This window comes from Drosophila hydei, unplaced genomic scaffold, assembly GCF_003285905.1.
Source record: "Drosophila hydei strain 15085-1641.00,03,60 unplaced genomic scaffold, DhydRS2 tig00000060-arrow-pilon, whole genome shotgun sequence".
In the NCBI taxonomy this organism is placed as follows: domain Eukaryota; kingdom Metazoa; phylum Arthropoda; class Insecta; order Diptera; family Drosophilidae; genus Drosophila; species Drosophila hydei.
Genome location: NW_022045656.1, coordinates 1,125,444 through 1,139,817, shown reverse-complemented (window position 1 = coordinate 1,139,817; position 14,374 = coordinate 1,125,444). Strand labels below are relative to the sequence as shown.

The following is a 14,374-nucleotide window of genomic DNA, read 5'->3' as shown; positions in this document are numbered from 1 at the left end:
ATAAAATTGTATATTCACTAATTATTACAACTATAAATTTATCAATTGTTTCTTTATATTTTTAGCTCTTTTATTATTTTAAAAATTGATCGAACTTTCAAAGTTATTAAGATTAGTATAACGGTTTCATTAAAATGCATGAAATTCATTTAAGTTTTCACTTATTTAGTCATATCCATAACAACATTTTATATTTCATTTTGTATAGTTTATACAATTTTTATTATTTTATCTGGATTTAACTGCATATTTAACTTTAATCAAATTTAAATGCAACATAATTAATGGAGTATGGAGGCAGTAAAGAGTAAGTCATTAAAGAAAACTGTTGTTCACTAGGCAAATCCACGTGGGAATTGGCACATATGCACACATACTTTCAAATGCGCGCATTCCTTCTCAAATTCTATATATAGAATCGCAAGTGAAAAAGAATTATGTATGAATTGTCAGAATTGTCTGTTTATAATCAGTAACGTTTTATTTGACGGTGTCAAATAAGGCGGGAACTAGTTGTGGTTTCTTCTTATTGGAAATATGCGAATTATAACCTTACTTAAGTTAGTGCACAGTTCGTAAGTTTGTATAGATAAAAGTTAATTTGATTTAAAACGCAGACCGCCCGGGGGCCGGCTAGTCGACTACGCCCGAAAGATCGTTGTTCTGAGAAATACATGTGTTTGGGGTGATGACGGCGTTTTAAATGAGAGGCAACCAGGACATTAGAATTCAATATATCTCTCAGCGTTGATTCCTTCCTTCCTGTTGCGTTGCGTAAAGTGAGCCAATTATATATAGTGATAATCAGCTGCTCCATCTTTACATTACCCTTACCGGCCATGGAAATGAATCGCCTACTATGCTGCTTACGCCGATTTTTGAATGGGCTGAAAGAGCTGGGGAAGGTTTTTATCATCTAAACATTCTATATGTCTACAATAAATACTTAAGAATATGAGCTAAATAATAGTTTCTTTGTCTCATATCCCATATAGAATTTGCGTTATTACAAAAATCTAGGTTCAAATTTCCTAGTTTAGTCTTATACTTATGCTTTAAAAAAACCAAAAGATAAAATACATTTTTATCAAAGCAAATAAGCACATTTGACAGAGAGGTGAGAAGAAACGGTGCTCCCAGAACAGTCTCTGGACTCTATTTTCAGAAAATACTGTTTCTTGATAATATGAATAAATTGCATTTTTCATCTACTGTTCTCCATTTAATGAAAAAAGTGGAATGTAAAATTTGACTGGATAAAGTCAAATAAGAAATAATCCGACCACCTCCCAGGACATTCTCCAGATTAACTCCAAAGCAAACTGCACTAATATTTTGCTAGATTAGTAATCGAGGTGTATAATATTTATAGTTTGAGTATTCAAAGTTTCGTCCTTTTGCCAGTTGTCTATGAGAATAGTATACCCTCTGTATAAATACTTTCAATCAGCATTATGAACCATTATGAACCATTTACCCATACATATAAGTATTTTACTTATGTGAATTTGAGCAAGAATTCTTGACTGAAAATATAAAATAAGTAAGAGTTCTCTAGACGAGACCGACGAGGAAATACCCTGACTCCTGCGCACATGACTTGACATGACATACAGCACATGCCCATGCGGTGCGCACTATAGTAGTGGAACCTTGTTAACGAAATTTCTTTGCACAAGAGTACAAATGATAACAAATAATCTACAGGTCAGATTTGGATTCATATAGTATATGAAATCGTATATTAAATAAATAACAATAATTTGCTCATTACTGATAGAATGACATTTATTATTTGGTATTATTTATTAATATCTCAATAGGAAACATGTTTAGTTAGGGTCATACATTTATTGAAAATTGCTAGTATCAGTTAGTTATATTCATATAGAAATATATATTTATATTTATATATATATATATATATATATATATATATATATATATATGCGAATATGCCGGTCTCCAAAAAAGAGCTATAGGATTAGCAAAATACATGGTATACATATGTATGTTAAAGACGGTTTGACATGATCATTTTCCTTCTCCTTTTCATTTACATTTTCATTTGGGCTGCTCGTTCGCACAGTAATAAATAATTTTCTACAGTATTCATGTATGTTCAGTTTATAGACATAATTGAGGTCAGCATACATTTCCAGAAACATCAAAGGTTATACACACATGCATGCAGTAATAGAATTTTGTGTTGTTGTTCTAGTCTATTAGAGTTCTCGAAATAAACATAAACAATAATTGTATGTCTACATGTTATGAAATACTGCTAGGAACTTGTGTACCTATTCAAAATTGAGCTTATAAAATGTTGCATGAGTTCTTCTCCCGAAATGGATTCACCTTTTGACTGGTAAATCCACTTAACAGACAATCATCCGACTCGTGATCTATCATATATTTCATCATGGCATTACACGCCTCCGACACCTGGATGCGGGGTATTCCCGCCTCACGACGCAGTTGCTCATTGATGGTGCGCTGCTGTTGCAAATTCGCAGCCATAATATCTAGAACGGCAGTCTCGGCAAGACCTATGGTGAAAGTCAACACAATATGTTGCTAGCGAATAATGTTTAGCTGCAATTAGAGGCTGCTGAACTCTAAATAAATGTTTAAACTGAAAATAATTCAACTCACCTTTAAAAGCTGTTTTTAGGCACAAGCGCTCGCTTGAATCGACGAAAAATCAATAGCGTTTGATTTGATTAGCTTTTATCGCTCTCAGCCGAATGTGGAAGTATCGATAACAAAAGCAATAACAGCTGATATTGGGCTGCCAACTTGTCGTAAAGTAAACAACGGTTTGGGTTTTTATAAGTTTTATTTGAAATTGCGTGTTAACATTTGATTTAATTGTATATATGTAATTAGGTACCTGAATTGATTTACTATGTAAGCATACTAAATAAATAAAATATAAGATATAAATTATGCATTTGAACATTTTATTTGCGTAGGGTTACTTACTCTGGCATTAAATCAGGTTGCGTATGTTCTTTGCTATTATTGGTATTGACTGCGTTCAGCTCCAGGTGACCTTGGGGCTTTCTGAAAGCATTTGCCATTAGCAGTATATTCCTAGCAATACGCTGATCATCTATGCGCTTCTGCGCCGTATGCGTGCGCTTGTCGGCATTCTCCGACATCCGCTGCTCCAGTGGCAGGATAGCTGCTGGAATAGCTGATTCCGGATTTGTCCAAATTTCGGTCCCGGGCGTTTCCTTACCCGTAGTGGGTGAAAACGCTGGTCTTGCTGGTATCAGTGGTGAACGTACACAGACACTAATTATGGAACAGAAACAGAACTTGAATTTTATTTGCTTACATAACTAGTCACACTCTAAATTCGTTTTTTGAAAACATGATTTGTCTGTAAAATATTATTTAATTTTTCTTGTATATAGCCAATTGCCAATTATGCCCCGGCCCCCGGCGCTGGCTCGACACATGGCTCATTGTCCTCGCTCGGTTTTAATCTATAACGAGTCAGAAAGGAGACGACAATGAGCCAGAGTGTTGTGCCCTCGATCGATGCTTCGAGTTACGTGTTTTACTCACTTGTTCACTTCCTCCAACTTTTTGAGCAAACGTTCATTCTCTCGGCATACGATCTCTTGATCCCTTAATATGGTCTCGCGCACTGTGAACAAATGATTGTTTTCCTGTCGCAGCGATTCGTTCTCCGCCATATACAGCTTCACTAGCTCTGCCAGCTCGCTGCCGTCCAATTCGGGCAAACGCTCTAAGTCCACCTTTGGCACAGGTATGCCAACATCTCCCGTGTGAACGCGTTCCAGTTGCAGTTCCAAGAGATTGTCCGTAGGAGCAGCTGCCTGATGATGGAGATTCAGCGCCGCCTTCAGATGCTCATTCTCCATCTGCAGTGCATGGATGTCCCGCTTGAGACTGAGAATGAGAGCCTCTCGCGGATCCATCATGATAACAGGCTTCGTTCGTATACGCTTCGCTCGCGATGCATAGCGCAGCGTATTCAGCGTCTCTGCATGATTATAATGAGCGGGCGAGACGCAGGCAATCATCAGCGTAACCCCATTCCCGGCCAGACTGTCAGCCAGCAGCTTGGTCAGCTGGCTATCCCGGTATGGAATGTGTCCGGTGCGTTTCTTATTATCGCTCAGCGACGAAATGCAATAGCCAAGCACCATAAGGCTCTTATTGATATTGTTCGCCTCCTCCAGCGTTTTGCCCTCACTCATTGTCTTCTTCGTCAGCTCGCTGCCAGCCAAGTCCACAAAGTTAATCTTGCCATGCTTGGAGAGAAAGACACCACCATCTGTTTGTTGGTCCGATAGTATGTGGACCGTTAGTATTGTGTGAGAACGCGATGAATGATCGTTCATCGCATGCGAGCCCACAGAACGATTTCTCATGCCTAAAGTAGGTGGGGATTGCGGTTAGCTGAATAGTGGAACTAAATTCGAACCATAATCTTAAGTATATGCAATTTCGAAATTTTGAATTTTTAAATTGTTTTACATAACATTTATATAAGTATTTCCTCCCCACTCACCTTCTTCTAATACGGCCAGTAAGTCGTCGAGTTCCTCACAGTCCACCGTAAACAAGTTCTCCACGAAGAAACCGCCCGATTTTTTTGACCAGCGCACGGCAAGGGGCTTACGAGCGCTTCCCGGATTGAGCAAATCGATTACCTGCTTATAAAATATGCAAATCAATTTGCAAAATCAACTATGAATTAAAAGCTCGCTCTGCGCACTTCTGTTACTAGACTAACAAATCATCGAAAATGCCAAACAAAATTCACGCACAGCGACAACTCGAGACTGAGGAGTTGATGGAGGAATCGCGGGGATGACATGTTGACCTCCATTATATAGAGGCCAATGCAATGCATACCAAACTAGTCGAATGCTATTTGCAAATGCTCCCAACGGAAAACCAATCAGTATTAGTGAAATGCAATTTCAATTTGGTATTCAATTAAATTGAACTACATTACGAAGATCAAATATGATGCGGGAGGGCTTACCCATATTAACTATACTATTTTCTAGATTGTCATCATTAAAACGTAACGAAAAGAAACTCAGCAAAATTGTAGATGTGTATTCTTATGATAAAACTAATTTTGATTATGAAATTGAATTTTTTTGTGTAAAGTCTAAAGCTATCAAATTTATTTTACTCCATTTTAATAACAATAATAAGACCTTTTACACATATATAGCATATAGGGGAGTGTGGTTATATTCTCACCCGTTCATTGTAAATCTCCATAAACGAAGCCTTAAGCACATAATTCACATCTGTGCGATTCTTAATCAATTGGAAGAGATACACAAACGAACGGAAGATCAGGCCGTGCCGTGGATCCTTTAGATTGGGCTTACCCACAAACTGTAAAAAGAATAATGTTCAGATATATATATATATTTATATTTATATATTTATAGATATATCATCATTCACTTACCAAATCTGGTGGACCGGTTAGGGTATGCGTCTTTCCTGAGCCCGTTTGTCCATAGCAAAAAGCCGTACAGCTAAAACCCTCAATGCCCATCTCAATAATGCGCTTGATTCCCGAATAGTCGAGTATATCCTCCTGTGTGGCACCAGGCTCAAATACCACGTTGTACGTGAATACCCGCACACTGTCACGATTGTGCGAGCGCTTGGCGCCCGTGTCGTTCCCCTCGATCTGCGAAATGCGGGCTTATCTTACTTTCTATGCTAAAAGCTTAACCTTTTTGGGACCTACGATGACTTGGCCATTGCCAGGAAACTTTAATGTGGGTCCGTGCCTGTCACGTTTCTCCTTGTCGTTTAGAGGGCGGACACGCACCACCACATTGATATTGTCCTCCGGCGTTGAGGGCTCCTCGCTGCCTGTGCCCGTGCCCGTGGATTTAGAGGCCACAATTTCCAATGTGTCTGCGCTGCCGATTCTAAGTGAGCACAAAAAAACTCAATTATTTACATTTTAAGGGGAAGTTTCATGAAAACCTGTTTATATGGTATTATTCGATACGGCTTCCATATAGGAAATGAAGATTGTGTGAGGCGTAGGTTTTGAAAATGCCTAGTCACTCGGCTACACACACAATATATTTAAATATATACACATAAATCCTGCTTCTTTATGGAATTTATTTGTCTACGGAACTGTTTCATACCCCAGACAATAATTTTAGATAATTAAAAACTTTTTGAATTTAAAATTTGAAAATATCTTAATACGTTCTAAATAAATAATAATTCTTAGGCATTGCATATATAATAAATTAAATAGTTTGTTTATTTTTTAGAGTCGCATATAACTGAAAAATTATAAAACAAATTAATTTTTTAATCATGAAACTTATATATTGAAATATAGCACGTATATTTGTATGCTTTTTTTCAAAAAAGTATTATTTTTGTTATATTTATTGATTTTGTATCTAAGCTCGTCATGCGAGCCCCGAACCTCGTTATCTAATTGCTCGATTAAATCATTCTATTAGGCAGCTCACACTGTCAAGGCCAGCTGAGTGCGTGGTATATTATGGCCGTTAAAGCCATTGTTTTTGGCTAAATGGAAATGGAATCTCTGCGCAAAAGCTCACGGAATTCCGATATTGTTATGAATTTTTGTTTGCTTTTCGGTTTGTTGTGGCCAATGCAAAATCGCCTGTTCCAATTCCCTTGAACTTGATGACGTTCCGCGTATTGAGGGTACTACTAATTATAGCCAAGGTTAAGGGTACAGCCAGCCACAAGTTTTGGGGCTTTTTTCAGCTTAATTAGTTCTGAGTGGAATAGCGTGGTCAGCGATGATTAATAAAAATTTTGATTTCAATGGAATTTCAGAGCTTTGCACAAAGCTCGTTAATGCGAACGTTTACATATAAGTGAATATTGATTGAGAACAGTTCAAGAAAGAAACATTTTATTTAGGCAATTATAAATCTGGCAACAGCGGCAAACCAATAAACAAAGCGGACAACGAGGCGTATGTGTAATATACAAACTTCCCTCCTTCGTCCCTTGTAATCGTTGACGCTGCAATTCGACATTTGACGTTTGACATTTCCACGCAAATTACTTGTTAAATATTAATAAGGTTGAGAACAGAATTTTGGTAAATAAAGACGAAAGTAGATTAAGCACTTGGCATGTGAGTAAATATATTAATCAGACATAATCTACGCCTTGGTTTTGTGTGCACTTGGTAAATATTTTAGAAGGAGGCCAACGCCACGAAGTAAACTCGACACAGTCACGAATCAAGGTGGGCTTACTCTTTCCTCCCAGGGAACTCTGCAGACAAGCCCCATGGAAAAGTTCAATCAACCTATTGCCACTTGAAATTGATGCTAAATACTTAATAAGTTACAAACATTCTAATAGGAGTGTTAGTTTCTTAAAGGAAAGACTTATAGATAAATGTGTAATTTCGATGGGTCGTAAGTGGGAGAGAGAACAAATAAACATTTGTCCTTCGAATCAATTATATATTCAAATGTCAATTTTAAGGACATTTTCCATTGATTTCTCTCAATATGTAAAATATATTTATTAAACTCGAATATAATTGAAAATCATTTGGATCATTCACTTGATTCATTTCTGTATAATTTAATCATTTCTGTCATATATAACTTTGCTGCGTATAGCTTTCGGAATAGGGCTAAAATTAACAAGTGCTGGAAATACACAATTATATATATAAGACCCACTATATTTGAGGATTCTAAACATGCCGCCTATGTACTCAATGACTAGCAGCTAGTGCAATAATAGATAAGCTAGATTTAAGGGATGAAATACGCTTTAGTCAGGGTATAAGAACACTAACTCATAAACGAATAAAGATCATTACACAACGGAACACCACCACAGTCAAGTGTAGTCACATTGAGTTAAGCGCAGTCACATATATCGAGTTACCAAAATATGAAGGGCTTAAAAAGCTAATCCCAATTATGATGGCAAACAGTAATTTTGCATGTTTTTCTATCGATAAAAATCGATCATTTGACTTGAGTTTTTAAGAATTACTTATTATAAATTAAGTAGAACTATGTAGGCTGCTGGGATGAATATTTATATTTTTGGATACCTTCTCCATCTATCTCAAATTAAATCAAAACCTATTTGAAATCGTTGAAACTTGGGCTTAAAACTTTATTCAGATAGCGTAAAATAAAAACTTTTTTCCATAATACATTCAAAGCAAAATCCCTGCTATTGCGCTTTATAAAAAAGTTTATAAATTTTGTTTAAGAAGGGATGGTCGGAAGTAAAGCATTGCTTAGCAGGCACTTTACGCCACCTTAAGCAGAGACAGTACTCCTTATACTGCGCCCAATTCAGCGTAGTTCCACCATGATTGTTGCTCCGAGGAACTTATTTAGTTCCAGGTTGTCTCAGCATGGTGTTTTCTTGGCTCTACACTCTGATGGACTGGCCCAGTGACTCTTCCAGGTGCAGCCTCTCCTCCAGAAACCGTCCACATTGTGCATCAGTTTGTGTGTGCATGTAAAATGTATAGAAGAAGCCTCGAGCTATTAAAACAGTAGCGGAACTCAAGGTATCTCCTAGTCGAACACTCTCAACCTTTTATATTATATATATATCTGATTACCTTATTGTCATATCTACCGCCTCAAATCGAAACGAAAATACTTTACGATTAATTGATATTAGTTTACTCTATAAGCTTCTCATTAAGGTCTGACAAAGACTATATCAAGTGAAGACTAGTAAATTGTTCGTCTCTGTAAATACATATCTGATGATGGGTAACTGTAATAAGTCTATTTACTTGACCTACACTCCACACATGTACAACTGCAATATATATCCTCTTTTACTTTCACTTGGACACAAATCGAACAGCTCCACTTGATGGGCGCTTGTTAATTGAAATGGCCGAATCGATTTGGGGCATACAAAATTAGACTAAAATAACAATCTTAATACAGATATGTGTTTATTAGAAGATATTAGCACCAGGCAAATGAACATTATTAAATGTTTGCTTGTTTAATGGGATCAGCCAGAGGGCGATATACACAGGTATGCTTGAAAATAGAGCGTATGCTCTATTAGCTCCCACTCTGTCTGTGGTCAGGCACTATAAAAGGCGTCATAATTATTGAAGTGCACGCATGTTAATACAATTTGATAAATGTTTGTGTTGATAGCTGACTTCTCTGTCATATGAATTCCCGTAGATGCCATTATATAGCCACCCTTCGGAGGGAGAAGGTTTGAAGTTTTCAAAAATCCATATATGTATTTCAATGGAACTCTCTATTATAGCCATAAAGGCAATATGGATTTTTCGTAGGGTTCTCCCGCAAACAGTGTTAGCTAATAATTATACATGGAACAACAGGGACATGGCACAGATAATCAAAGTTGACATTTCGTTGCCTAAACTTTTGCACTGCACGAGATGGTTACAAGCAGACATATATAGCCAAGCCGATTATATATCTGCATATAGTACATAGAAAAGTGAGAGTTGCCAGCTAGCTAACTTGATTGAGGGTCATAACATTTTATTTGTTGTGCAAACAATATGGTGTAAGAATGTTACAGTCGACCCAAATGACTGCGTAATACTCGCTCGTGGTTGAAAATATTCTAAATTTACTTCAAAATCCTTAAGAAATCCTTAGACGATCACTCGCCAAAGGCCCAATCACATCAGTTGTAGGTTATAGAGTTTTTTACCAAGAAATAGTAACTTTACAAGAGACTTCTACACGAGTAAATGTTTCTCTGACTCACTGATATAGACTTGTTGCCCCGTGGACGAGTATATGACAACGTCCTTTAAGGACAATGATTAGCTGCTTATACAATATTAACGTGTCACGAAATCTTGGCAAAACAAACACTTGAATCACATGCCAAAAATTGAATGGCTTACAAAAGAACAGGTGCTGCATGCCAACGACTAAGTCAATGCCCCATGAATAACTTATAATATGTGCAATTCAATTCAATTCAATTGTACTCTATTGGCATGTTAGGGATATGAGGAAGCCAACAATGTTAAATGGTAAATACAGATTTAATGGGAACAACAAAGCGCTCACTTCATAAGATGTAAAATAATATATAATACTTTAAGCAAACATATCTAAGTTAATCCAGCTAAGTTAATTAAGCTAACATATCTAAGTTAATCCAGATCGACTTACACATATAGTTTAAGTATATCTCCTTTCAACATGTAAGGTCTGTATGCCAACCCTTCGATCATTTAGATCCGTGTATGCACCAAGGGCTAAAGCTCGATTTCAATTTAGATATATCAATGACTACAAAGAATAGAACAACTCGGCTGTTGAGCCCGATTCAGAATACATTTATACATATAAACTCTTAAATTAAATTAAAATAAATTAAATTAAATAAATTTAACTAGCCTGACCCCTTCAATCATACAGAAAGTACAATGTAAATGTTAACGTAATGCAATTAAAATAATATTTATGATATGTATTTATTAAGAGTTATAATTTTTAAATAGCTTTGGACTACTTGTTTTCTATGTTGTCTTTTAGAAATGTTCAACGTGTCAAGGAGCTTAAAGGAAAATCAACGAATACCTCAGAGCAAAGATCTGGTTTGGGTTTCAGACCAATTACTTTTATGAAATCCTTAGGGCAGTATCCTAAGAATGTTTCTGTGTCTCTCTCTGAATCGTAGTGTGGAATAGCACATCATTCATAAGCAGTTTGAAGGAGAATGATTGTGATGATGATAAGTATTATTATTAATATTTTTATAATTATTAGTATAGAGTGTGTCTATAAAACTATAAATTTACTTTATTTTAAAGCATGTCATTGAGTTGTCCCTTGATTGTCAGTTCTCTCTCTAGATATAGTTTGGCCGTTCGGTACTGCGCATAAGCTAAACTTAATCTTTACTCCTACTTTGCAGCTGTCTTTATCGAGTATCGAAGTTTACTTTATACAAAAAGTTCTGATGGAACATACCATTTTGTGGGAATACCGGAAATAATGATTATTATAGCCTTAATTCGTCTAAGACCAATCAATTAAATTACCTGCTAGCACAGCTAATGGCCAACAGCTCAAGCCAAAGAACTGTCAGGTCCTTAACCTTCAATACGACTGACAATAAACTATATAATATAGAACATAAGCACATAGAGCAAGATGTTGGGAGTAACTGAAACGCCAAGACGACAACAACTATCCAAACAAAAATATGTCACTTTCGCTCTCGGAACGGGTCAGGCGGGACACAACGGGACTCGCATTCGAGTCCTGCGAGTCTCGACTTGTCGAATTGATTACAAAATCGATTTATGTCGTGCTCGCTCAAACTCCCTTGCTTAAGACCCCTAATTGTTTAAATATAAAACATGACCAATTGAGAGCGACTCGATGTTCAAAGTGTTTGTCAGTCTGTCTCGACTGCCTATATGTCTTTCCGTCTTTCCGTCTGTCTATATGTCCATTTATTGTGCGTGGTCATTACGCCTATGCCACCCTCTTCATATCGTTTCCCTTTTAATGGCGCCTCATCAAGGGTTGCTAGCCCACGCCAAGGCCCACCCTCAGGTTATTAAGTAGTTTTATTACTCTCACGGCCAGCAGGCAAATGGATTGATGCAAATGTATAACTGGGCAAAACTAATTACTTTGACAGATAATGCCGCTCTATAAATATTTTAATGAATACTTTTCATTTCATTTCTGCATTTATCAGCAGCAGAAGAAGAAACTCTTACGCCTTACTTAACAAATATCTAAAAATAAGTTAAAACGCAAATCTCTCTATAGACATTTTGTCAAATAAGCTTAAGTGCCTTAGATATAAGAAATTCTATGTGAAGAATCTCCTCATTGACGAAGTGAAGGAGTAGCTTTGGGCAATGTTTGTTCGTCCGCTAACTTGTCGCTATTGAATCTAGGACTTGAAATTGAAAATAAATATATATATATATATATATATATATATCCGCGTCTGATAAGTTTTTTTCCTATACCCACTGATCACCAAGAATAAGCCCCTTTGAGGCATGGCATATACCCTGTAAAGCCAATCCTTCTTAGGATTGCCCAAAAGTGATATATTCACAGCTACTGTATCTCCTACAATTTTACAATTAGATACGCAAAACTTAACTAACAAATTACTGTTGACCTCCTCTATTGACATACAAAATTTATATATATAAGTCTCTTCAGCAGCGGGGCTAGACCGTGGAAGACCTGACAGCCATATCCTTACTTGTTTTTATTGAGTAGAGCCTCATATTTTGTTTCAGATTTGTATTAAGTTCTAAGGAAACTCTCTTTTAGATCAATCCCTATATCAATACTTATATCAATACTGATATTTGATGTCGCATTGCGAATGATAAGCCATCATTTATTGAGTCAGGTGAAAGATCAAATATTTTGAATTGTAATTGATATTGTAACGGAGTAAATATTGCATGGTGTAATGTAAAATGACTGATAAAATATATATTAAAAAATAAATGAATCAGATAAATCTGTTGGCTTAGATTGCCTTCTTGTGCCAAAATTGATGCACAACTCATAGAGCCAATTGAATACCCCTCGCAATATTATTTATAGAACACACTGTAAAAGTATCTAAGGGAAGTATTTAGGGGAATATCCAAGCTTACGTAATTGTAATACGAACTAGATGAGTTTGATAAATCACTTTTAAAAATTTCTTTCTTATAATCTTATAATTTAAATTGAGGTATTATAGTTTTAATTTTAAAGTTCTTTATTAAGAACGAACAATCGAGTTAAATAATTCTCCTAATGTACTTCTCTCAGGTATTCAGCTAGTTTACTAATATCATAATAGAGCTCCAATAAGTGGTTAAGCTTTCGTCAACATTTTGCAATCCAATCCAATCCAATCCCCATTTGCGTTTGATAGCCGTTTATTATTAATATTCATCAATCTCTACCGTAGTTAGGTGCGAACCACTTTCAAGGTATTGATTACGGTGGGAAGCATCGCACACCTCCCCACAGTTAGATATACTTACTCATTTTCACGGGAACGCAGAAAGTAAGGTGTGTTGCGTGAGCTGCCGCCAGTGCTGCCACCGCCCCCACCGCCGCCGCCGCCACCGCCACCGCCGCTGCTGCCGCCCTTCTGCGGACTGAAGCGCCGCATGCCGTTGGTCAAGCTGCGAGAGCGCGGCACACGGGATCCGCTGCTGCTGCTGGAGCTTTGGCGCTGTTGCGTCGGCGTTGTTGTCTTGCCTGAGGGATTTCCGCGCCTGCCGCGCCCCGTAAGATCCGCCCCGGCCGGAGCTCTGCTGCGTGCATTAAGGCTGTCGGCGCTGCTACCGCCGCTATTGTTCAAATGTGGCACGCTCGAGGCGCGACGCACCATGACTAGACACAGCTCCTCAACTGGCTATATAAGGCTATAAGGACTTGAACTATCGCTGGCTTAGACCGATGCAGCCACATGGCTACGGCACGCACACACACAAACTAATGAGCCAATTGCCTGGCCAGCAAGCGACCGTTAAGCGAATTATTCAAAATATTAAAAACGCGCGGAGGGACTCAACCGCGCGCCTCGTCAACTCAACACGAACTGAGCTTCAAGTTCACCGAGGCGACTTTTAATATACATTTGTATATATGTGTATACTCCAGATTTATGGTAATTTTTTCATTCACACACACACACCCACACACCAGGTCACGTCAAATGGACGCGAGTGACCACGCGTCGGCTTTAGCTATAGCGTTAGTGGCACCTGTATAGCTCTACCTGTACCTTTCGTAATTTTGTTGTGGCTGTTGCTTCGCTACTCGCCACTCGCTACTCGCTTCGGCCTGGCAATTAAATCAACGCGCTGTTTTAGTAAACAAACCCCGTCTGGCCTCCTGTTGGAGCGTTCGTGCAACACTTAAATTATTGTCGTGCCTTATTTACATTTACTTCAGCATAATCACACCAAATGTGAATAATACATACACAATATATATATATATATATATATGCACTTTTAAAATTCTTTTATAGGATATTAAACCCAAGTGTACAACTATTAGCAGTTACTTAAATGTGGGTTAGGCTGTCTATTTCCGTTTTACGTACATCCTAGTGGTATCCCTATATATATACTCATAAATGTATGTAGTTTAGTTGTTGGTGAGCGCGCCTCTCTCTCTCTCTCCCACACCTTGCCTGTTGTATGCCAGTGCTTAACCACAGGCAGAGAGTGGACGCCGGCATCGCTCGCTTTTGCTTTCTTTGCAAGAGCTGACGCCAAGCAATTCTCAAATAGTTATAGCTTAGCAAAAGTAACAAGGAGAAGATAAATGTCTGTTGATCATAGAATGGATAT

General features: G+C 37.5%; 2 protein-coding genes across 4 annotated transcripts; both read right to left on the bottom strand.

Annotated features, from left to right (window-relative positions):
* Positions 1–1,961: 1,961 nt before the first annotated feature.
* Positions 1,962–2,740, bottom strand: LOC111604354 (guanine nucleotide-binding protein subunit gamma-1). 3 transcript variants are annotated; one of them, XM_023322420.2, is made up of 2 exons: positions 2,656–2,740; positions 1,962–2,608 (listed from the first exon to the last, which is right to left on the bottom strand). In XM_023322420.2, the coding sequence occupies exon 2, from the start codon at positions 2,518–2,520 to the stop codon at positions 2,317–2,319; it is 204 nt and encodes a 67-aa protein (XP_023178188.1). In that variant the 5' UTR covers positions 2,521–2,608; positions 2,656–2,740; the 3' UTR covers positions 1,962–2,316. The 3 variants fall into 3 exon arrangements, with proteins under 3 accessions (XP_023178188.1, XP_023178187.1, XP_023178189.1); XM_023322419.2 differs by having other exon boundaries at positions 1,962–2,595; XM_023322421.2 differs by having other exon boundaries at positions 1,962–2,577; positions 2,656–2,734.
* An 89-nt stretch (positions 2,741–2,829) lies between these two features.
* LOC111604350 (kinesin-like protein KIF12) lies at positions 2,830–13,404 on the bottom strand. Its single transcript, XM_023322415.2, has 8 exons — positions 13,052–13,404; positions 5,762–5,948; positions 5,474–5,701; positions 5,257–5,397; positions 4,550–4,691; positions 3,577–4,411; positions 2,986–3,300; positions 2,830–2,919 (listed from the first exon to the last, which is right to left on the bottom strand). Exons 1-8 carry the CDS (start codon positions 13,402–13,404, stop codon positions 2,907–2,909), a joined length of 2,214 nt encoding a protein of 737 aa, XP_023178183.2. The 3' UTR covers positions 2,830–2,906.
* Positions 13,405–14,374: the final 970 nt, after the last annotated feature.

Coding starts and splice junctions, on each gene's coding strand:
- LOC111604354 (XM_023322420.2), bottom strand. CDS start 2,520: ATGGCTGCGAATTTGCAACAGCAGCGCACCATCAATGAGCAACTGCGT.
- LOC111604350 (XM_023322415.2), bottom strand. CDS start 13,404: ATGGTGCGTCGCGCCTCGAGCGTGCCACATTTGAACAATAGCGGCGGT. Junction 5,398..5,473: donor TAACCGGTCCACCAGATTTG/GTAAGTGAATGA, acceptor TTCTTTTTACAG/TTTGTGGGTAAGCCCAATCT. Junction 3,301..3,576: donor AAGTTGGAGGAAGTGAACAA/GTGAGTAAAACA, acceptor TTCCATAATTAG/TGTCTGTGTACGTTCACCAC.